The sequence below is a fragment of the Notolabrus celidotus genome, chromosome 4 (genome assembly GCF_009762535.1).
Source record: "Notolabrus celidotus isolate fNotCel1 chromosome 4, fNotCel1.pri, whole genome shotgun sequence".
In the NCBI taxonomy this organism is placed as follows: Eukaryota; Metazoa; Chordata; class Actinopteri; order Labriformes; family Labridae; genus Notolabrus; species Notolabrus celidotus.
In genome coordinates this window covers 14,432,461-14,457,837 of record NC_048275.1, presented here as the reverse complement: position 1 = coordinate 14,457,837, position 25,377 = coordinate 14,432,461, and the positions used below count along the sequence as shown (strand labels likewise).

At 41.0% G+C, this 25,377-nt stretch overlaps 1 protein-coding gene across 2 annotated transcripts in view; it reads left to right on the top strand.

Moving 5' to 3' along the window:
- The window catches only part of LOC117811857 (cGMP-dependent protein kinase 1), a 101,704-nt gene that overhangs the window by 53,047 nt on the left and 23,280 nt on the right, over window positions 1–25,377 (top strand). For both annotated transcript variants that reach the window (XM_034682335.1, XM_034682334.1), the window contains exons 4-7: window positions 7,451–7,556; window positions 11,906–11,969; window positions 16,805–16,882; window positions 18,629–18,723. In XM_034682335.1, the coding sequence (XP_034538226.1) occupies window positions 7,451–7,556; window positions 11,906–11,969; window positions 16,805–16,882; window positions 18,629–18,723 (343 nt within the window). The remainder of the gene's footprint in view (window positions 1–7,450; window positions 7,557–11,905; window positions 11,970–16,804; window positions 16,883–18,628; window positions 18,724–25,377) is intronic.

The window sequence follows — 25,377 nt, the reverse complement described above, 5'->3', positions numbered from 1 at the left end:
TCTCTCATTAATGCTCTACCGCTGACACGGCATGTCTGGGGGTTTTAATAAATCTAATAAGTGCTGTCTTCCAGAATAATTGAACAAATTACTCTCACTCTGTTGACCTATAGCGCACTCTTTGCCTGAGCCCTGCCTCAGCTGTTTGAACTGAAAACCTAAACGGTGAAGTTGTAGTGAAAAACATCCCCTTATGAGACAATTAAAGGTTATGGCTAAGAACAATGATCAATGTCAAACAATGTCAACCTTCAAGATGGTGCATAAAGACGGCAATCTCAATCTTGGGATTTCAGTTTATAAATGCAGATTTTAGAATTTGATGTGGTCAAGTATTTACTTTAGAAACACCATTTTCCTGTATTACTGTGTGCAAGTCTATGAAAAAGTCCAAACACGAGCAGCTAAAGTTGATGAATGAAGGCGGGAAGCGAGGTGTGTTATTGTTACAGAGATAAGTGGAAATTGTGTTTTAACCTTGGCTCTGTACCGGAAAGAGAACGCTTTGAGTACACTTTCAGGAAAAGTCCTCTTCAATCAGCCTCTGACAGGAAGTTTCCGATGTGCAGTATCCTGTCTGCACTCAATGTTTGATTTATGCATAATAATATTTTGACTCTTAGTGTCTGTTCCATTCACATGAAGGTAATATCTAAGCCACAACTGAAGTTGGATTCTGGATGATTTTTATTATGACCTAGAGTTGTCACAACACCAGAATTTAAAACTTTGATACAATATTATTAATATTCAACAACATGGATACCTGTTATGATACTGTAGCATCCCTGGTTGACTGATGAGTTTACTCTTCAACTGATGGTTCACAAAGCTTCTTTGGTGCAATCCTCAGGAATGCAGTTTCTCAATCAGTGATGTATGAGTATCTCCTGCTGTACCTGTTCTTTCTGCAGTTACAATAGGAAAGGTCTACTGACAACCAGAGTTTTTAGACCTTTGCAAAAAAAGTCAGTTTTTTGCGTCTGAAAGTAATGCACGTTTAAAAAGAGATACAAGCTCATGTTGGGTCAATTGTGTTTGCACACTGACTCTGTAACTTTCGTCTGTCATATTTTTTTCCAGAACGGGTTCTTTTTCTGCATTTTTGTTGCATCTGTAAAATTCATTTTAACAGTCCTGTGAGAGGTTTCAACTGAGAAATCATGGACAACCACTGACTTTGATCTTTCTGTCAATGCACACTTTTTCCAATGGCACATTTTGGATTAATTGTGTGTGTGTGTGTGTGTGTGTGTGTGTGTGTGTGTGTGTGTGTGTGTGTGTGTGTGTGTGTGTGTGTTTGTGTGTGTCCTACTTCAAACATACTGCTTCCTGCTGTTCAGGATCAATTGCGTTGTGGAAATTGGTGGTCTTCCTTTTTAAGTGTGGTTCCAGTGTTGCTTTAAGTCTATCAAAGGTAAAACTCTCCTTGCTGCCGACTTGTTTGCACGAGTGGGTGGACCTAGTGTTTTCATTTTTCAAGGAGTGTCTTACTGTGAAATTTCGCAAAGGATAGAAAATTAAACACACTCGACTCTGCAAAGTTTTTAAACAGATCCGAAAAAAGTATTGAACTCAGTGCAAAAACCATTACAGTGAAACATAGAGAGTAAAGGAAGGGAGACAGAGAGAAAAGAGAGAGAGAGATAAAGACATAAAGAGAGTAATGTTCTTTGGTATTATGTCCCCCTTTTTTAATGTAGGTCTACCACAGCAGTACTTTTGTTATCCAGTAATTGCACTATTCAAATATTATTCATATACATGTCCCTGCGCCCTCACGGCCACAGGTACACGAGTACACTGTCCTTCTGTGGTTAACACTGATGGATAATGGGTTGATTAACAGAGGCATACAAATGCAGGGACGTAATTCATGTTAATGGGGAACATTAGTGGACATAGATGGTTATAAAATTATACTCTTTTTATGTCCCCAATGCCAAAAAGAGAAAAAAACAATAAAAGCTATCATTCTCTCAAATGAATTACGGTTTGTCCTCTGGGCTCTGTGTAGCAGAACACTGGCAAGCATGGTGGGTGGATGACATGTGGGATAATGTTCAGCTCAGTTTTTCTCAAGCAGCTGCTACTCCAAGCCCGTGGACTCCTGTCTCCTACATGAAGCAGCTGGAGAGCCATCTGATTAGGCTAGCTGGTGTTTTTTTCTCTGTCATGATTCACTAAGATGTGAAGGCTGACATAAGAGCACATGCTATTACCCTTACTACAAACACTCACTGCTACAAATAACAAGTCGTGTCAATCAACTTTGAACGAGCTTAGCTGTTTGCCTGCACTGTCTTGTACCACTCTCAGCTCAACAAATCATTATTAATATATAAATCCAGTAATGTTTTCAGCTCGTGTTGCTGTCTGCGGTAGATGACCTGTCTTTTTTTCTCACACTCTAAAGAGCTCACCCAGATGTAATCAGACTTGGCTGATGTTATTAATGACTTTGGGGGAAAGGAGATTACACTCCTTCACGTCTGCAGCCCTGACAGCTACGCTCTCTGAACGCTTTCCAAAACGAGACATGCAGGAAGACTCGAAGGAGCAGAGTTCACGTGACATCGTGATCTTAAGAGCGTATGTGACAGCGTGTGTCAGAGTCAGTGAGAAGAGGATGGCTGATTTTCCCATTTTCCAAGACATTAGAAGGAAGAAGCAACAGGGGAGTTTGAAGAAAAAGAGTTAATAACAGAATAAAAAGTTGCAGGGCGAGGAAAGTCATAACTTTGGAATAGAGATGAAGTTTTAAAATGACAGTAAAAAAACAATCCAAATGCCTTCAAACCCAAACAATACAATAGTCTCAAATTCTCATGGTGGGTGCTTTCACTAATTAGTTTAGAGACAGCACTCCTTTCTCAGAGCTGTATAACCCTAGGTTAATCATCTACAAGTGCTGGAATGATAACCCTAATAACCAACATAGCACCAAAACACAAGTTGATTCATATTTCCAGAGGATTTTAACACATTTTCTTTGCTGGCAGGCGATGATTGGAATGCCAGAGTGGTTGTAAAAAGAATACAGGAAGGCATCATCTCTGATTATCCATGATGATGTTAATAGAGGGATGTTGTTTTGTTATCGGAAAATATATCTTGACCTCAGGGTGTACAAGTTTGCTCTCAAATGCTCCTAATCCTTATTTAGGTAGCACTTCCATGAAGCCATGTGGCGCTTTGGAAGTGCACACAGATTTTCAGCCGAGCAAATGGCAGACACTTTGTACTTTGGTTGAAATATCAAGGACCAGGAGTAAAATGTTTTGTGTCATTTCAAACCCTATTAAAGCTTATATCACTCACAATGGGAATAAACGTAACAGTCACATTGAGATTCAGAATTTTCATGTTTTGATACCCAGTGCTCTCCAGAAGTGAAATGCAATGACCAGAGCACCGGGGACAAATGTTGTTGATCTCATCCTATATTTATGTAATTCAATGAGCAAAGATTGGATTACAAGACAAACACACATGGAGCATTTGCATAATGCCCTAAGCTGAAATTCAGTTACAATGAATTATGACTGGGCCAAATATATGAGTGAGTCCCTCCAACCAAAACATATCTTGTACTGCGTTCAATCTTGTTGGTGACAGCCATTTTTGTATTTCTATTCTCTTGTGCTTTTCCCCCTACAGGGTTTAACATGGATCCTGTTTCTGTGGCTTAGCATGCAGAGGAAGCTAGTCGTGAAGTTTTATGTGTCATGATAATCAACACTATTGATCTAATGTTGCAAATAATTGGGGAGAAATTGCAGGTTGAGGCATTACAATCACTGCATCAATGAGGGTGAAAGAAAGGTGGAGCAGGAGCAGAAGGTAATGATGATGTTCTCGGTTGTGAGGAGAGAGCTATGAATAGATTTCAGAGCTAACATAAGGGGTGACCACTGTGTTTGTGAAGGTTAGCTTGATATTAATTATAGGAGTTGGAGCATTCTTAATTTTTCTTTGTAAGCCTCAGAAAGATGCAGGATAAGAGGCCACTTTCACGGTACGAGGGTTGGATGTGAACATATTGGTACTATATCTGAATTCTATTTCTTTTTTCTGGATAACAGCAACCTTTCTAAGAGCATCAACAGACATGCTTATATGAACACAACACTCAGAAACGCTGCCTTTTTGTGTTCTTAACCTTTGAAAAGAAAAACTAGATATAACTCTGAAAACATTCTATCTACCTCCAACCTTAACTAAAACTACATCTTAAAATACAATACTATCATGGTACTGCTGTAGATTATAGTACCCTTAAATCCCTACCTTGTATGACGGACATGAAGTAGGTAAGATTACAGCTTTTACAACTTAATGCTCTTACAATACACTGCAATACGGGAACAATGGCCTCTACTTAGCTCAATACCAATTTTCCCAATGGTTGTTCTGTCAGGCCTCGGCTGGCAACCATTAAATTGCTCAGCGGTTTCTTTCCATTGTATAGAGTACATTTGTGGGTTTCAAGTTGTATGCAGAAACAGTCCAGCACTGCATGACTTTTAAAGCCCTAATAATGATCCCACTGGAACAAAGCACTGCCCGACTCCTTTAAACCTGTCACAGATAACAACATCCTCTCCAGCATTGCTCCAGCACTGCATAGAGTGTGCTTTCTGTGTATTCAGGAAAGCACTGAAGCTAATGGCTGGGCAACCCATGAGCATTTAGGCATTCATCTGTGCCCTCACTACAGGATAACTAGCTCCCTGAGTCTCACTGCAATTTAGACAAGCCTGCCAATAATACGTTTACCTGCTGCAGTGCGCTGCAGGCTCCTTACATATCTTATTTCCCAGTGCCCACACTCCCACTCATTCTCTCGAAACACTCGACCGCGCACCACACAGTGGGCAGTGACGTCTAACCTCCCTCTGTAGTCTTCGGGGTCAAATTAGAAGGCTACTTTAATAACTCCTCTGTAAACACATCTCTGTGTACCTGGTTTGTCGGGTCTGCAACAAGCCTGGGAATCATTTGTCCAGATCTACACTACATGATGATTCTGCTGTGATATATTTTTTTCAACTAAGCTTTGAGGACGTTTTCAATGAGGAGGAGACATTGCATAATGTAGAAAATGTGTGTTCTGAACTCTGGTGTTAGTACCTAAGATCCTTTACAATGTAGGTCTACTCTTTAACTTCCAGCGGACCGATTCATGTTCATTTTATGCGTATGCACACACAGCAACATGTGTATGCTCATATTTAGAAGACAAACTTGTGTGTGTACACATCTGGGGCGTTTCTCTCTCTGGAAATCTGTCCATCCATACATCTCACTCTGTCTTCATTTCCATGTCACTCTGTGTTTCAGGGGTTCCTCCTCCCAGAGAGTGTCTCGTACTAAAAACAGTGTCAGACTGTGTAATGAGGGCATTCCTCCTGTGGTTTGGCCCTATTTTAAGTGCTGGCAAACTGTTGGTCTGCAGTGGAAGATTTTTAGTGTCTGTGGGAGTGGTTTCACTTACTCATGAGACATGTTTGTATGAATTCAAAATACCTCAAGGGTAGAGTTTGTATGTTTCTTGTGTTGCAAGTGTGTGCATTTGTGTATGTCCGTCCAAGCAGACATGATTAAAATCCCTGATACTTGCAAAGATTATTTAAAAGAACTACAGAATCTCCTCTTAAAGAAATAACAACTGCCAACATCCCACGCTCATAAACTTGATCTCACACTTATTGCCAAGAGAGATGTGTATGAGCAAGAGGGCATCAAATTCATTAAGTGCAGATCAACAGATGTTAGTAATTTAACCTGCAGGTCCAGGCCCAGTAGTCCACACTGATTTTCTGTATATACGCTTGGGGAGCGTTGCTCTGCAGCCGAGCCTCGGCTGTGACTTTACTTCTGAGGATTTGTAATCAATAAATACCACACTGCCATTGGCTCAACTCAATTTTAGCTTTAAAACTCTGTGAAGTAATGTCACACTGGGTAGATTGGGTTGAATGATAAGCGTTAGCAAAAGGCACACACACTTAGCACACTTAGACAAAGCACCAAATAGCTAATTGATGAATTTCTAATATTAATGCATGTCCTCGTGGCGACAGAACTCCCCTGGGATCGACAGATTTGTTTTGAGGTCAGACTGAAGATTCTCTCTTTCTTCAGTCTTATCAATCCTCAGAGGCAACAATTCAAACACTGAGACTGAAATTAAGGCCTTTCTGATGGATAATGAAACTGGCAATTTTGAGAAGCCCCCCATTTTTGTTAATCACATACAACGAACTTGTGAAAGTTGAGTGTCACTGAATTCTAAGAGTGACTGAGGCTTAGCTAGTGAAGCTATTGGGTTTTGATGTTTTTTTAAAGGTTTCTACACCTGAAACCCACATTTCTTGATCGAATGTGGATGATTTGGCTCATATATAATGACATTCAGGACTGGATTAGGGGTCCATGGCCTGATTCCAGCAGACTGTGCCCTCTTCTCTCTTCACAGCAGAGATCTGTGGAGCTGGAACATATTCTCATCAAGGGTGATAACAGAGGACCCCAGAAAAGGAGCTGTTAAGGCCCAAGAGTCAAAAAAAGTCGTAAAAGAAGGACCCAGAGCACCATCAATCAATAGCCTGGATAAAAAAAGGAAATATTAAATTTGACTTTGGACAAGAGTAACTGCTCTTTTGAAGGACTGGGTATTCTGAAAAGGTTGCTGCAATCCTACGTCTCAATGGGAGGAAAACTTCATACCATTGCTTTTACGTCCATATACTACATGCTTAGTGTATAACGGCTGGAAGTTTGCGCCTGAGGGCCGGCGCAGATGGCAATCATTGAAGGAACATTTAATTTCAGATTGTTCCAGGAAATTGCGATGAAGAACATCAGGGTAGCTGTTTGTGACTTGAAACCTAACATAACTTTCGTCACACAGTTTAATAATTGTCCTTAACACAAAGGGCAATCGGTAACTCAGAAGAAGCTTGAAATAATAAAAAATACTTTGGCGGAGTCACATTCCCGACCTTAAACCAATTAAAATGCTGTAGCATGACTTGAAGCAAGCCATCCATGCAGGTTATTCAAAAATACCAATTAAGTCTAGCAGCTGAGTAAAGAGTAATTGTCCAGAATATCTCCTATTTGCTCTGCAGAGCTTATCAGCAGCTATAGAGAAAACAATTACTGACACATATTTTAAACAGAAATTTCAAAAGTGGTTTGTTTAAATAAGAATTAACTCCAACAGACCACACGCTATGACATTACTACTGTTCTTCTCACTTCAAATTTCATATCAGATGCTTAAAGGTGCATGTGATATTCTCCATATGCATACTGTACATGCATAAAGCATGAAGCAATTGCAGGGCATGCATTATGCCTCAAGGTTCTGCTCTATTATTCCAATTGCCTGAGGGTAGAAACTGTCTTTCATGACACTGCTTTTGTATATTCTTCTTTCCAGCTCTGACGAACGTGAAGCTTTGGGCCATAGACCGACAATGTTTCCAGACCATCATGATGAGGACGGGTCTCATCAAGCACACAGAGTATATGGAGTTTCTGAAAAGGTGAGAAAATTGTTCCACAGTGACAGATAAATGGCATGTATAGGGCTTTGATCTGAAATGCAATGAATGAATTAACACAATGAATTCAGGAGAATATGTGGGAGCTGTTTCTCAGAAAATTCCTCACTCCTCATTATTGCCAATCAATTACATAACTGAACATTAATTTCTGTTGCGTAACTAGAGATGTCATTCATCCTACCACAAAATCTATATCTATGTCTATCTCTGTATCAGAGCTCCACACAGCTACTGCATCTCTATACAGAAGCCCCTTATCATCCAAAAGGCAGGAAGACTCTTCTGTGTCCGCCTGCATGGAATGTAGGATAAAAGAAAGACTCATCAAGAGACAGGAGAGCGGTGTGCTGTGATCAGGATGCAAGAGATGCAATTACAGTGACAACCTCTGTCACTTCCTATCTATGAACCACTCTCTGTTTCCTTTTTTGCTTTTTTGTCATCCAATTTTATCTTCATCAAGCCAATTAAGAAAAATTCCCTTCCATCCATATGCAGTGCAACTTTGTCGTAAGACCAAAGTTCCCAATTGATAGTTACAGAAATGACTCCCTAGTGGATTTCATGATGAGTTTACCTTAGAGGTAAATTGAAACACCTCATAGGGTAGATATAACACACAGGATTAAAAGATACTATGTATAGTTTTGTTGTAATCGGGAGGGAATCTCTGATGCTCTTTGAATATGCAGCCATTTCATTGGGCACAAAAGCCAGAGTACGCTGATTTAAAGCTAGCTCTTTAATGCAACATGTAGCAAAAAGCTATGGTGATCTATTCACTGGTTGTGAAACAGACTGAGATGAATACAGTTGTCCCCATATGACCTACAAAAGCTAAGGAACACAGGGAAGACTGACTAACAGTATGTGCTTATTTTCAATGTCTGTCAGTGCTGCCACTGGGTCAGATGAAGCAATTTAAAACACTCTAGAAAAAGCCTTCGATTACATCTTCTGCAGAAAGATTTACAGTGACTGATGGGTTGGTGCTTAAAAGGCAGCAGGGAGAATTTTTGTTAGAGAAGACTACACACACATGAACAGAATAGAGAGAGCAAAGAGATAAGATGCACATGTGTCTGCTAAATCAACACAAAAATGAAGCTCCTCACAGTAGCTTTAAAATCAGTGGTTGATGTAAGTGTTCTGAACAGGCACACTGGAAGGAAAGGGAAAATCTGGCCTCCATAGAAGAGAGAGAGACAAGATATTGGCTGTTTTCAAAAACTGCCTACTATACTACTAGTATGTACTGATTTGGCCAAAATTCAGTATGTAGTAAGTAGTATGTGAACAAGAGCAATATCTGCAGTATGCCAAAACTACCCAGATGACGTACTGATGCGGGAAAATTTCTCAGTATGCATCAGACTAGTCTCCCTTGCGTACTGTTTCCCACAATGCACAGCGCTAACTTTCTGCTTCTTCTTTCTTCTTTTTTGAAGGGGGACACTCCATTTTTAGTATGGGCAATGATTTTTGAATATTGGTTCACTTTATAAAAATTGAAGAGTTACTTCGAATTAGCATAAGCAAACAGAAGAAGAAGAATGCTAACTGCATTAGGTAGCAAAAGAAGAAGAAAACATTTGCAACAGTCGCCGTGATTTTCTCTGTTTCTGAATCTCACACTACTATACACGTATTTCCAGAGACTGAGCATGGCTGTAAACAAACACGCCATGCCGCGTCAAAGAAACACTGATGTAAAGATGGAGACAGAAGCTGTCAGTGCCCGCTACTAGCAGCACCTCGTCTTGCTGCTGCCTAACACGACTGCCACAAAAATAGTCTGTTAATGGGACAGGCGTGCACGCATGAGTGTGTGCACGTTTGTGTGTGTGTGATTATTCGAATAAACGTTGAATAGATGCTAATGATTATCGAATAGTATTTTGGCTTGAAATGCCCATCCCTAGTTTTGAGGTGCTATGAAAATGATAAAATTCCATATAAACTACTTCTTAACTTTTTAAATCATAAGTGGATGCTAAAGAAGGAGTTTTGCTATCAGGTTGGCTGTTGTTTACTTCTGCTTTCCGAAACCGGAAATCAAGCAACGCCTGACCCAGCATACTGCAGAACAGATCCAACAGAACAGTCATACTACATACTACCTTCAAACACAATATGTAGTATGATGTACTGCATACTACATTTCTAGGTAGTATGTAGAAGGTGGTTTTTAAACCGGCCTTTGTTTTAACAGTACTACAGGCTTACTTTCAGACAGTCACTTATAATATGTACGGCATTGTCAATCGCAGGGCCAAGCCATGAGAGGAACTCAACAATCCTGACAGACTGACATGCCCCCTTTTCCAGCAGTATAGCAATATGCTGCTACTTTGCTTTTTCCTGCTTACTCTCACAAAAGACATATCGTATGCTTCTTAACATTTGACCATAATGACAACGCTGTCAACTTTCTTCCCAGGACAATCTCTCTGGAGTGTCTAACAGTCTGCTATTATCACATCAGTCCAAATACAGCCTCTTCAACCCTTGATGTATTTACGATACTCTTTGTCTGTGAAGGTAGACTTCAGTACATACTGTATGGTACCAGAAATATACCTACAACCAGATAAAAAGCACTCTATTAAGTCTACTTTCACTTCCAAGACTGAAGCTATTTTAGTAATGGCCTTGACTAAAAAAAGACATAAAGCACTTGCTATCTCTTTACTGAGTATGAGAGCATGTGCCTTATACCAGCTCTTGCCTCTCAGCCTCTCTTGCATAACAGTCCAACAGATAAGTAAATATTTAATAGATGGCCGTATTGCCTGGTTTGGGCTTGTTCTGTGTGTTTGGTTTATGGATGGGTATCCAGGGAGGAAACTTGAGATTTATAACAACATTTGTTAATTCACAAGATGTAGATAATTATGTTGCCGTTTTGTTTCCTAGAAGCAGATCTAATAAAAGAGCTGTAGTGGAAGTGTAAGAACAAACACATGCTGGTCCCTGTGAGGCTTCTTCTACCCACACTTTAACTGCTGTGAAATTATATATTAGCTCTCACAAGTTGTGGAGGAGGAAAACAGATGAAAAATTGACTGAGAAATCCCACATTGTATTACAGTTGGGAAGGGAGTGTGTTTGTGAAGACGTTTTTATAGTTTTTTCTAGGATGTATCATCTCTTCAGCAGATAACTCTAACCACAAGGCTGCATCTAATGAGCTGAAAAACATTACCTGAAGAATGTGTATTGATGTTACATTGATACTTGAATGTTGGTGGGCCATTACGAAACCCTCTACCCCTTCAACTGCAGATAAAAGTCTGGCTGTAAGGCACCGACTAGAAGGCCATCTGCCCAATGATTTGCAAAACAGGATGAGCATGGGAGAGCATTATAAAAACCCTTCATCAAAGAGGCCCCTTGTTTTTCTAGGTGTTTGCAAGATCACCATAGAAATTATCAAAGCTTATCTCACGCTCACTGAGATTCACACAGCGCCAGAAGTGCACTGATGATAGAATATTTTAAATGATCAAACAGGCCACATTAATGAAACTGCACTTCCCTGTCGGCCCCAGTATGATTAATTTATTTGCCGTAATGCAATCAAGCTGTTGGGTTGTAAACTTACTATGAATGACACTTTTTATTTGTGTCAGCTTCATAGCTCGAGGGGTTGAAACTCCATATGTTTCATGTAGAGCAGGGTCACCCGTGTACTGCCAAGCTGATCGGTTAGTGCCTCTGTCGAGGAAACATCATCAGCACAGCAACTACAGGCCTGGTTTGGGGGCCGAGACTAGATGGTTCAAGATTACTGTAATAAAGCATGGAAAATGAGGGAGGGGGGAGAGGGGGAGATGTTGTTGGGAGATAAGTGCTTTGTTCACCAACACGGGTTATTTTCTCTCCCCCTTGATAAACATTGGAGCAGTTTTATTTAGTAAGCTTGATAACAGGCTGATAGCGTTCATTGAGGCTGCCGGGAAGCACACAGAACAAACATTAAAGCCTCATGGTGCTGTATTCAGCCTTGGGATCTGATGACCTGCTGTGTAACTGGACACATTTCACAGTTTTTGCTGAATCTCTATGTCCCCATACTGTAATCAAATACAAAGGCCAGCTCCCTTAGTACTGTGTTTATTTTTATGTATCCTGTAGCCTATATAGCCGTGTTAGTTATTCACCGTAGGTCTGCTTCACTTTTGATCAACTGAAGCTGCCGGCTGCACTGTTTTCTTTATGTTCGTTTCCTCTGACAACCACACAAGCCTTAACCAGCAGTACATTTAATAAGTGTGTACCTATACGTTCTTCCATCTAAAAGCTTTTTCTTTCCCTTTCTCCTGCAGCGTCCCCACATTTCACGACTTGCAGGAAGATATTCTGAGCAAGCTTGCAGATGTCCTTGAAGAGGTAAGTGCCTTTGACATCTGCAGCACAAAGTCTACTCTACAAATCTAAATAGATTTCCCATACTTCCACTTTATTTTGTGCAATGAGGGAACAGAACCAGAAAGGTAATAAAGCTAAATTCCAGACAATGGAAAAAAATAATATAGATTTTTTTTTTTATAGCAGGGCTTTGTTGAGCAGAACTGGTGGTTTCCTGCTATAGCAGCAATTATATTCAGCCCATTGAGGGGTTGTCTTATGTCTTACTAAATGGGCCACCTGCTAACAGTTAATTTCACCAGCCTGTTGAGGAATTCAACATGCCGTCACCAAAAACCATCCAACTTTCACAGTCTGGGTCAAACAATCTAAGGAAGGTGAAGCACATTGTAATCCATTTTTTTTATTTTACTGCTTTTAGGGTTTTGTAAATTGTGACTTAAAAGCCAGCAAATAAACCCTCACTCAGTCCTTTCTCTTAATAGAAAGTAACTTTTATTTTTGAACAAGCTTTTGGAGTTACTGTAGTGTACTAAAAGTGAATGCAGACTTGCTGTTTTCTGTGACGGATGAAAAAACACAGGAGTCCTAGACTACATTCAGAAATGAACAATAACCAATGGCTGCCTGGGGGGCAGAAAATTCATTCAGAAATCTTAAACACTACACTTTGCATGAGCTGCTAGATGGAGGGCTGTTGCAAAAATGCAATTTGTTACAAATGGAAAAAACATGTAGTTTTGCAGGATGTACTGCTCACTAGTGACAGAGTGCATTTTGAAATGTGTCTCAAAAATCACATTTTCTACCCCTCTGCACATCCCTTTACTTTACTTGAGGTTTTCGCCAGCATGATTTGCTGAAACACATTCTCATTCACACGTTATGTGTGTGCTGCCAGCATTGAGGCTTTCATTGTTTTCAATCACATTCAAATATGGCCCTTTCCTCCATTTCTTGAATGTAATTCACAGCCAGTGTGTCACCATTTAAAGACCAAAGAGAAATTAGTTTCAGTCTTACCCTGAGGAATGGATTGACCATGTGATGCTTAAGCTGATTTAGGGTAGGAGTTTCTGGTTGTGTTGCCTGCAAAAACAGAAAATGAAATACATGCTTTCATCAGCCTTTTACACACAGTCATATTTTAAACCCACATTTTACCTGATGCAGTGAAAATGTCATGGACTGACCTGGCAACATGAGCATGATGAATGGGCTTGGATATAAGAAAACAATTTAATTTTCATCCCACACAGCTTTACTTTTCATAAATCCTCATATAATAAGAATTTATGCCTAGACTGGGCTTTATTCTATTTCAGTACTTTCTCCTGTGCTTCTATGTTTTGGCTACTGGGAGTTACATTTCAGGCCCTTGCTTAGATAACATGTTATCATAACATTGTGTTTTAAATCATCATAATATGATTAGATTTACTTGGCATATTTACTGTGTTTCTATTCAACGAACTGTAACACAGTCAAGCTATAGGTTACATACCTATAAGATACTCTTGATAGGGCAGGTCTTCCAAAGCCATGAAGTTGAGTTGCTATTGATACTTTTCAGTGTAGATCCACAGACTTTAAGACAAACAGAACACAAAGCATTAAGGTTAATGACATTTATACTTAACCTTAATGTTACATTACTTATGAAGCTTTTTAAAGGTACTGTAAGACACAACCTTATCTTGTCATGTCAAAATACTTGGTTTGTTTACTTACAGTGTTTCTTTGAGACAGTTGATCCTCACTAAATAGAGATTCCCACTGGGAGCTAGCAGCTGGATTTAACCAACAATATGTTTGGACTGTTAGCTTAGAAGCTATTGTTAAACTACCATTTTTAAAGCTATTTTTGGCGAAAAACACAAGCTTACAACAATATCCGTCTTAATTCGTAGTATGAGTCATTAATTTACTGCTACTTTCTAGCTAGCCATATTACAGTTATGCTACAGGGGTCATTGTGTCATGCAGTGGACAACAGTTTCCTGCATAATGTAGCAAGTAGCCACTTAAAAGGACTCATTAGAGCAACACCTGTCGGTGCAGGTATGTGTAACTTGATGGATCTTATGTCCTGTTGTAACGTGACTGGTGAAGGTGGAGAGAGCTAGCGGTCTTAGCAGTTAAAGCTGCTGTTGGTAGGAATTATGTAATAAACGTTAATTTTTTTCTGCTGGGTTTGGAGAAAAGGTCATAGTGCCCATCAGTACTCATCGGTAAGTGGAGCAATTTGAGACTATTGCGAAATCTCTGCGTTTTTCCAATGCCTTTGTATCAAGCAATGTTATTATTCCCCTCATTCCCTTTATGACGGACCAATCATAGCTAATCTCCAATCCTCTGTCCTGATTGGTTAAGGGGCGGCCCCTACTACGTCCTTTGATTGGTTATGAGTCCAGCACAATCATGACTGCACACAGCGATCTGTGTTGGAGGGCTAAGAGGAAATCTGGTTGGGAGGGATAGTGTTGAACTTCAAAGTCCCTCTCTCTGAACAGATGTTTACTCTGTGACTACCAACAGCAGCTTTAACTGACCTGTATCCCAAGATAATGCCTTAATGATGGTGGTATTAAAAGTGAACCCACAGCAGCAAACATTCTAGCCATTCCTGTGTAAGTATGCAGATAAGTGTCTTTGCACTGTTGGATGAATGACATATTAGTGTTTAGAAGTTGATTTCATTTGTATTAACAGCTTCACAGATGCAGCAAGTGACAAGCATGGAAGAAACAATTTAAATCTAATAAGAAATGCTTTGAGTGATTTATTTGCTGTCACCTCTCTAAACAACTTGTAGCTGCTGTTATTCGACTTTGCCAGCCCAAGGTTTCTGCTATTTTAAAAATCATTTGCATTTTCCCTGAGAGGTTCTTTTAGGATGGTGCTGGGTCACATAATGGTCAAATCCATCATGCTGTCCTATGTCCTGTCCTCGACTATAATGGATCATTTTGGTCTCAGATTGATTTTTGATTTAATCAATCTAGCTATTTTTTCTGCTTTTCTTCTCCTTGAAGGCATGCTTGGGGAGAATGATGTAATAAATAAACACAAAATTAAATGCCGTAACTGCAACCTTCTCTTAACAAGAAGCTTTGCTTCTGAGTCATGCACAGCAGATATGAATCAGACACACTTCTCTCTGTGTAAAGTAAGATGTAAAGTACCTTTCCTGAGTGAAATGGCGTGGGAAAAGAAGCTGGAAAAAGAAGCTGGCAAATGCAGTGTGCAGTCTTTATATGATCTTACAAGAATTGCTAAGCTTCCTCTTCAGTCTTTGACGTGTGATCTGTGATACAGCTTATTGTGTGTTTTGCCAGGAACTGAAAATATCACCATAACCTGGCAGCCTAAATAACATGTTTTTAAAAATACATGTTGTATTTCATATGCATTAGCATCTGATTCAAATCAGCTGCCTAGCAGTTCAAGGACATTTTAAAATGGATACTCTGGACTGATGCAGTAAGATTCACCAGAGCTGACCCATGTCCTCCGTCAGGACTTATACATGTCCAGAGTCAGGAAAGCGGGCAGGAAACATCACTGCAGATCCATCACACCCTGACACATTCAAACATCACTGCTCTGGTGGGCGTTACAGAGCTCTGTGCGCTAGAATAATCAGCAGCTTTCCACAGGCTGCCACTCTGATGAACAGTTAACACCAGTCACCTAGTGTTAGGAACAATCTCTTCCCACAAACATCAACTGCATGTGTAAATTATATTTCATTATCATCTTTGTCTACATACAGTTCATCTGTCATGTAAATGTCGGAACTGTCAAGACACATGCACTCTGTATATTGTGTATGCGCTATAATATTCCCATTCATCATGCATATGAAGGCAGCTATTACATAATTAACATTATCATTATTAATTCAGCAACCTTTGCATTCCTTGTCGTTACGCAATTGTCTCAATGTCTTCAAATGTGTTTGTTATGGTTTTGGATTCATATGGATGTTTATTTCAATATTTAATATCAATACCTTTACTGAGTGCTTTGATGTTCATATTTTTTTAACTGCATGTATATCTGTGCAGGTATACTGAGAGCAATGTTAAACTGGAGTCACATCACTGTATAAGTACACATACCTGGCCAAAAAGCAGAACAGATTCTGATACTTGCGTTTTGTCTTTCTCACGTTGGGCTGTGAATACTCCCTCTGCTCTGGTTCTGTACATTATGACATAGCTTCATTTCTTATTTTAGCCTGGCCAAGGTTGCATCATATTAAGTTATGTCATCCTATACATCACTTCACCATACACTGAAAGAAAATGTCCTTGGAATAATTCCTGAAGGTTGTCCTCCACACATGACATGGCTGTGTCACAGTGTACTTTTCTGTTAGCTTAGTATTAGAATAGTGACCAGTCTGGATGAGTGGATATGCCCCAGCACCCCCAGACTCTCAACAGGATTACCGGGTAAAGAAAATGGATTGATGGACGGATATTCTATATTTGTTTTAGCTTACAGCATAGCAGTGGTTTGCTTTCAGATTTAATGCAGTAGCATTCATTTATTCACATATTTTTTTATTACATGCTTTATTTCCAAGGTCACAATAAATATAAAAGCATTTATTGGGTGGAAGAAAATGAAACAACCAGAAGGTGTTGCCAGTTTGTGGTTTTACAAGTAAAAAAAAAACACCTAATGGGGGTTTATCTCATACACCCAATTTAGTCTCCTTACCCCCGTACAAGGACACCTGTTAGTCACTGGTGAGAGCGTCTCACTCCCAACCTGAGGAGGGAGACAAAAGTACCATGCTGAGCCTGAATCACATGTCTTTTCTTTGATCTCTCCTCTCTCAATAGACACATTATGAAGACGGAGAGTACATCATCAGACAAGGGGCCAGAGGAGACACCTTCTTCATCATCAGCAAGGGAAAGGTGAGAAGAGAGCCTCAAGCCTGAACACCAGAATAATCACGGGGGCATCACGGCACACCAACTAGAGATCTTTAAAGCAAAGTGGCAGTTTTTTAGATAAAAGTTGGCTTTCATCAATCATCTTGAGCTGGGAGAGGAGAGACAGACACGCCACCTCTTTCATCATTTCTTACTGCAGCAGTAGGAGCTTCTAGGAAGGAGGATGGAGTCACTTTCATTTCACCTATTCTATCATCAACACTTTCACACTGAGTACAGGTGGCACGCTGTTCTGTCCAGTGGCAACGCTGTTGGAGGGCTTTCATGTGCTTTCTGGTACTGCTAGTGTCTCTCTTCGTTCATCCCTTTTCAACATCATTTTCTTGTTCCTTCTTCTGCACAAACTTCTGGTCTTTGTCCCTGTTCCTCTCCTTACCTTCACTTGCTAGTCCTTTGTGTGCAACTACCCCTCTTTCTTATTATCAGCACATACATTTGTAAGCAATAGCTTCCTAGTTTCCTAGTGAAAACGCAGGGCACCGCTTTAGCTCAATGGATAAATTGGGCTCCCCATGTACAGAGGCCGCACAGTCTTCAATGGGGACAGCCTTGATTCAATTCTGAAACATGGCCCGTCACCACATGTCATGTTCCCATCCTCTGTCCTGTCTCCAAAACAGAAAAAGGCAACAAGCACAGAAACTTCATTTAAAATGTTTGTTTGAAATGGGGCACCATTGGCCTAGCAACTTTGGTGACCCCATGTGCACAGGCCTTGGTCCTGGTTGCAACAGTTTCTGGTTTGGCTCCCAGCCCTGATCATTTGCTGCGCATCCATCCCCGCCCTCTGCTCCCCACATTTCCTGTCTCTCTTCAGCTGACTGTAGCCACATATTCTGACAGTTGACATGTACTGGTTGTACTGTAGGTGCTGCTGTAAAGAAGGAAGATCCTTTATGTTCCCTACTGTCCTTTTATTACTCTCCTTTGACCCCTAACAGATGCAACCCACTTCACAAGGTCAGCACACATACACTACAAATAAACAAACTCATGGACACAAACATGAGAACGCATGCACTCACTCACTCACACACACACAAACCTTCCTGACCTTATCACTGCTTTCTGCTTGGCTGTTTCCACTTCTCTCACTTTATCTCCATCCAGACCACAGACAGCGCACTTTGTCTAGAGGACATTCTGCCAATTCGGCCGTCTCACGACACACGCACAATCTGCCCTTTGGTCTTCACTTTTTTATCTTCTCAGAGTCTCCCCGCTGCTTCTTTACTTTTCTTTCCTTTCCTTCTATTATATGATTGTATCGGATCATATAATTACGCTGTCACTCAGCTGTAGACAGCATTACAGTGCACAAGATACACTGCTACACCTGTGCAGAGCCAACTAATGTGTGAAGACAAGATCCTTCATCGGGCCAAGTGACCGTCTCCATTAATTTCCTCCAAGATCGACTCGAGTACCATCACTTGATTTGCAAAGTCTAGCGGCACAGCACAGTCCCATCACTCATATGTCATTTGACTAATGAAGTGGTCATCCGTGCCTCTCTGATCCTGCATGGAGACAGCAGTCATCTGTTTATAACAGAGAAATCTGTCACAGGGATTTATGTGCTTTGCAAGTCATATTTTTTAACAATGTGTCAATTTATTACCTTAACTTTGAAATCATCTTCCTACTTGTGACACAGCCCTCTTCTTCAACTCCCCTCCTATTGTATTTCTTTGCCTTCTTCTTCAGGTTAATGTGACCAGAGAAGACCCGCCCAACGGAGAGCCTGTCTACCTGCGCAGCCTCGGAAAAGGAGACTGGTTTGGAGAAAAAGCACTGCAAGGGTAAGATTGCTCCTGATAACACTGCCTCTTCCAATTTAAATCTTCTGTTCTCCTGCTTTTTTCTGTCTCCTGCACTTTCACTCCACTTGCTTTTTTATTTTGACTTGCAACCTGTTTTTAACATCCTTCATCTTACACCTAAAATGCATCCATCTATCCGGTCTTATTTGTAATCAATCAGCTTCCAGCTCATATCTGCCATGGTGTTTTTTTCACCACCACCACCACCACCACCACCACCACTCACCCTCCTTGAGACTGGCGATCATTTGTAAATGCTTTAAGACAGGGAACACAGTTTCCAACTTCCACACTGATTTACTGTAGCTCTTAAAAGATACAGTTTTGAGATGCAACACAATTTTTTTTGCCTACCAAGAAAAAAAGAGAAAAAGTAACATCAATCCACATGCTATAGTAAATACGATTTTTTTTCTTCAACTGAAAATCATGACCAAAGTATTAGCCTGACATCACTCTTTATCAGCCAACATATTCATTGTAATGACGCCAGGCTACAAAAGTAAATGATGTTCTTCTCTTGGCCAATACTAAACACATGACTCTTCACAGCTGCAGATATCTTTCCTCCAACTGCCTTTAATAAAAGCACATACAGTACAAACTATATGTGTTTTTTGACCAAAAGTTCCGGGAACTATTAGATCTTGGAACTAGTCATTCAGGAACTAATGGCCCTTTTCCACTACACAGTTCCAGCCCTACTCAACTCGACTCGGCTCTACTTGACTCAACTCTGCTCGGTTTGGGTACCTTTTACAATCAGCCCGAGTACCACCTCACGGTGGGCGGGGTCGTCATAACACAGCTGTGCGAAACTGCTGTGCGGAACTGCGTTCACGTCATTTTGAATGTGACACAAACACACAGGTTTGATTCTTGTGTTGGGTGTCACGCTCATGGCTCTTCAGTGACGACATTCTCTGACCAATCAGTGGCCGGCAGTCCGTCGACGTCACCTTTTAGAATCAGCTCAGCTCCCTTGGAACCAGAGCAGAGCAGGTACGAAAAACTGGTATCTGACACAAGGTACCACGCCCGTGGAAACGCAACACAAACCGAGTAGAGTTGGGTCAAGTCGAGTAGAGTAGGGCTAAGATGGGCCGGTGGAAAAGGGCCATTAATCGTTTCTGAGGCCCATTGTTGTCTGTGTTTGCACTGTGTGCTGAAGTCTTGCAGTTTTTTATACATGGCGGATACAATGAAAACACTGCTGGCGCCGGCCCTGTCCCCAGGAAAGTACTACCCCTGAGCCAGGGCCCATCTAAGGGGTAGATCACTTACTCCTGAACTAAATTTAGACCCTTGTTCCTGTCTTCGAAAAGCACATAGTTCCTCAAAAAGTCCCTAGTTCCTGGGGAAAGTTCCTGCAGGTAAAAAGCACATAATGACACGCTCTTGGTTTCCCAAACTAAGAGCAATGTTTAAGAGATAGTCTTAGCCACACCATTCTGTACCACATGCTAAACACAATTACAGCTACTACCATACAGAATCATTACTCGTGTGTGGAACTTGGTGTTTGACAGTCATTGTGTGCCCCGCTGAACACTTAATTCGTTTAAACAATATTATCTTTTCGCTCATTTTATTCCCTTCTCTATTCTCATCCCTTCCTGTCTCGGTGGACGGAGCTCAGAGATATCAAGGACATCTTCATATTGTCCTTGACTGCTATAATGAACGTTCAGCCTCTTTACATTTCTTTTGTGTTGAATCCGTAGTTGCAGTTTCTATCACAGCCGAGGGATAAACATGTTATAAATGAAAAGTCTCCAGCTTTAAAAACTCATGTGCTATGTCAGGACTGTTCCAGGAGCATCCATTCGAGCTGTTAAGATGGACTGAGGCAAGTTTGAAGGAACACGGCTGTGTATACTGTAGGGATCAAATGACTCATGGCAACTGTTAACATTCAGTGCCATCTGAGCGCTCAAATACTTTCACTGGAACAACACTTCAGTGTAATAAAAGTATTTTATATGCCAGCTGGAGACAAAGAGCAGTGCCCTGAAGTGATGCCGTTACCCTGCTGTTTGTCCTGTCTTGCCATGGCAGAACGTCTCCATGGGCAATGTTTTATTAAAACAGAGGCGGGGTAGAGATAGTCCAAAGTGTCTTACGGCTGCAAGGGGTCAGGTAGAAACAGAGAGCACTCATGCACTTACATTTGAGTGACTATAGGCACATTGCCAATAGTGACAGCTTGAAATAGTGAGGATGTCGCCATCTCCTGGCGGCTTCATGTGAAAGCCACCACAGAGCTGTCAATCCCTTAACAATCAAACCACAAAATCATATAACAGAGACTTAAAAATACCTTAGATGAATCAAGGCAGTATCCTGTTTAAGGAAATGTCAACTTCTGTGTTGTCATATCAAACATGATTGTTCTTACTTTCAAAAGAACAGTGAGGATGAGATGTTCAGCAGACAGCTGGAATTGCAGAGATGGCTGGGCTTCCCCCATATGTTAAAGCTAATGACTGTAGTATGACACCGTATTAAAATGCGTGCAGCACAAAGGTTGCCCCCCTGGCAGTGGGCCACACCAAAAGCTCTTTAACACTGAAGAAACATAAGAAATCAGTGTTTGATGAATAAAAGTGACACAAAGAACTCCTTCATAATGAGTTGAGCAGATGTACTCACAGATCTGATCTGTTTGATTGAGGTTTTTCCTTTAAATCATGTACACTCATGTAATCACTCTAAAGGAAGAGTGCAAACATCTTAATGCACTGCCATAGCACTAATGACTCTATAGATGTGTGAGGTTCTTTAAATTCAACATATATTACACATATCCTTGAATACATGTATTAACATAAATATGTGTTTAGATTTTCCATAAATTATAATTCAAGGACTGAGCTGCTTCATCAAAGCACCCTCAAGAGCTTCTCATGCTTTGTTTAATCACTGACAACATATCTCTTTCTACGTCCCTTTAAAACAAAGTGCTCTCCCACCTCGACATTTGCTCGTTATTGTTATTCCGAGCCGTCACGAGCACCACCTTTTGTCTCTGAGCGTCTTGAGCGAGAGAAGCCTTTTCAACTACACCTTTGATGGTCGAACATGTCTCGCAAATTTAAATGATTGTGATGCTGGCCATCTTGGAAGCAGGCTTTTGATCAGAGGACTCTTCTGCAGGGCCATCTCTCTAATTAGAAGTTAACTGTGTGTGTCCTCGCTCATGAAACTCAATAGCCCCCTACTCAAAGGCTACTCTGTCCACCTGAAGATGTCGCCTTTGATCTGTGAGGACAACATATTTACAAATCAAAGTCGGTTCTCCTGCTGGCCATTATGGTTTGCTAGAGGTTGCTAGGGTTGTGTGATATGTGTGTGTTAATTAAAGCTGCTACATAAACTTCAGACAGTGTGTTTCTCAAATAGGTCATATAAGCCCTTAATTAACAGTAAATACCTCCCTCCAATAGGTGGATGTTCGAGGTGAAGGTTGAAATATATGTCACGTTACATCGTTACTGTCATGTTGAAAAGTCAACTTTGAGTTGAGGTGTAGATCCATCGCTAGAATAGACCATGCCTACCCGGACCTCCATTCTGTGTGCTTTTTATGTTCCTGTGTGTTTACAGAGGTGTTCAAGTTGAGGATGAAACATTGTTAAAAAAAGAAAGTGTGATGTCCATGACAAGAATGTGATTGGTGTCAGAATAACATCACTTCTAGACCTCTGACAGGAACTTTTGTAAGTGTGGTTGCAGCACCACAGATAGGTGAGAAAATGAAACTGGGATTTTGCATTTACATCCCAGCCTTGTTGCCAGGTGAGCCTGTTTCCCTTTTTCCTTTGATGGTATCCACACTGAGCTCTCACAGCAGTCTCATTGAGTTAATTAAAGGGACAGCTCATATTTTAAGGGAGGTTGCATGAGGTACTTGCAAATGGAAAGTGTATTTTCCAAAGGGAATGCTGGTCAGCACGACCCCTGTTTTGAGAAGATGGCTGGAAAGCCAGCATGGAGGCTATCAACCGCTGCAGACAGGGTCAACTTGGCCATGTAGTTCACCTCATTTTAAGAACTACAATCCAAACATTAAAGTCAGTGTCAGCATAAGCTACAGTATGTTTAAGTGCTATTCACATGTCCCTCTGGCTTCTTAATAAAAGGGCTGAGCATCCACTGTAGGGGATACACTAAAGAGTACCTCATGCAACTCTACTTCAAAAGAGCTGAACCACCCCTTTAAGAGCATCTGAGTGCAGCTTTGTAACATCACTCTATCTCTCCTCAGTGGAAACCACCGTCAAGCTTTATATAGTTCATTCTCTGAGAGCGAATCAGAAGCAAGGAGAAACTAACCTTTAACAGGCAGATACCTCAAGCAGGACCAGACTCATTGTGAGGCGGTCATCTGAGTGGATGGACTGAGAAAGTAGGGAAAAAAAGGGAGAGGCAGGTTGAGAGAGAAAGGGATGCAGACAGACAGACAGACAGACAGACAGACAGACAGACAGACAGACAGACAGACAGACAGACAGACAGACAGACGAATACATAGACAGCAACAAAAACAACAATGGATGATACAGTTAAATATTTAAAGCTCTTTTGAGTCTGAGATGTACTTTCTTCTAACTGAATCCCATGTTGCCTCTGTAATTTTAGAAACATGCACAATTGCTCGGTTGTCATGCTGTTATGAGCAGGGTGGGACCATTCCTCCACAAAATTTCCCACAGGCCAAAAATGTATTTTAGGTGTTGGAACCCAGGAGGGGGTTGGAGGAGATGTGGGTGGAACGGTGGGGGAGCTGAAAACAACATAACGCATTGAGAGTGAGCGGCAGCTAGAGCCCTGAATTCACACAACTATTCCACAAGTGTGTCCCTCGCTGGCAGACTTGATCTGTCAACTGCATGTCCGAGCAGGGATTTGACAGTGAGAAATAATAAATACAAACACTGCCACAGAAGAGTTATTTTTGGGCAGGCCACTGAAATACATTCTGAAAACAAGAAACACTGAATCCAAGCCAGTGTGCTCAAGCTCAGAGAATTATGACTTCTTCACAGTATTCCTTTTAATGAGTCTCTGCTTGGTTTTTCTCACAACATAGCTTGTGACTGAAGTTCAACAGCTCACACTTCAATTTTGGATGTCTTAGCTTAAAAGAAGAACATGAATGCACCTACGAGGACGTGTTCTGTTCAAGCACTTTAGTTTTCATAAATTTCGAGCCCGTTTTATTCATGAATGTAAAAACGCCTTGGAAAGTGGTCGTACCCTGCAGCTATGTGAAAAGCGCATAATTTGTAGTTAATGGGAAAAAGCTGCACCAATACGTCTCAGTCATTTGCTTAAGTACTCTGACTCAAACCTGTGAAGTTTCACACACAGCTTACCAGGCCCACCTGAATACCTGCAGTCACAGAAGTGAAGCAAACACATTATTGGTTGTGTATCAGACACCGGGTGCCGGGCCGTACCGCTCGGCTGATCTGACCCAAGTGGTTTCATCTGCACCAGTGGTGGTCTTGTTACACAAATAGAACACAGCACGGCGGCAACCCTCTGCGACCCAAGCTTCAGTAATGATTGTGGACACTAAGGGTTGCTTAATCATTAGTATCACCCCACGGATTTTTTTTGGCATCATGGTGAGATGGTCCCTCTCCATCTAAGTGTGTTAGGTCTCTCTCTCCTTCTCTTTCCCTGTCCCTTTGTATATCCTTATGTAATCTTTCTTTCACTTTCTCTTATTTTTTTATTTATTTTTTTGGCCCACCTAGGTGTGCACGCCCTCTTTTACAGAACATGATATTAGCTGTCAATAAAAGATAGGCCAGAGTTCTAAGAAGGATGGTGATGGTTGCATGCACACAGACACAAGCACAGAAGAAAAAGGTTTTCTTTCTTTTCTTTTGCTGCAAGAATAAATTGCATTAATATTTGACAGTTTGTGACAAACATGACACAAACCAGAAATATATATGCAGACAAGAGAAGAAAAAAAAAAAAAAGTAAAAAAAAAAAAAAAAAAGACACCGGATTCTTATCTTTGCCCTCGTCCTGACCCCAGATTTACTTCCCTCCCTGCAGCCCAAAGCTGCTGCCCAGCTCTCAGCCAGTGCATTATTTTCATAACCCCGTTTCCAGGACACCAGATCACAGTCCAATTACCAGGTTGCTTTATACTATCTTCTGAAAATCAACACCACAAGCTGCTCAGGGCATTCCTCACACAGCATGCAGCTGCTCCTTGTGCGTGTGTGTTTCCAGTGTATTTCTTGTTACGCTGCAATTAACAAGTGCAGGCAGAGCCATCGCCGGCCCAGTGGATGACTTAAGCCTGGCAGTGCGCAAGTAAATCATCCGGATAGTTAGTAGTGGTGGTGTTTCACATACAACATGCAGGCCAATATCTACGCCAGGGCACACTTTAGTTTCCTCAGTTACACTGGAGCAGCAGGGGACAGGTGTAACAAGCTCTTGATATGAAACCCTTGAGAGCTCTAAAGGATGATTCATGCTTGCATAATGACTATTTTAATACAGAGTGTTGTGTTGTTTAGTTGTAACACAGTGGTTGGCAAGTGACACAAACATGGAGCACTTCCTATTATGAGACAAATTAACTAGTGTGACAGATTGAGGCTG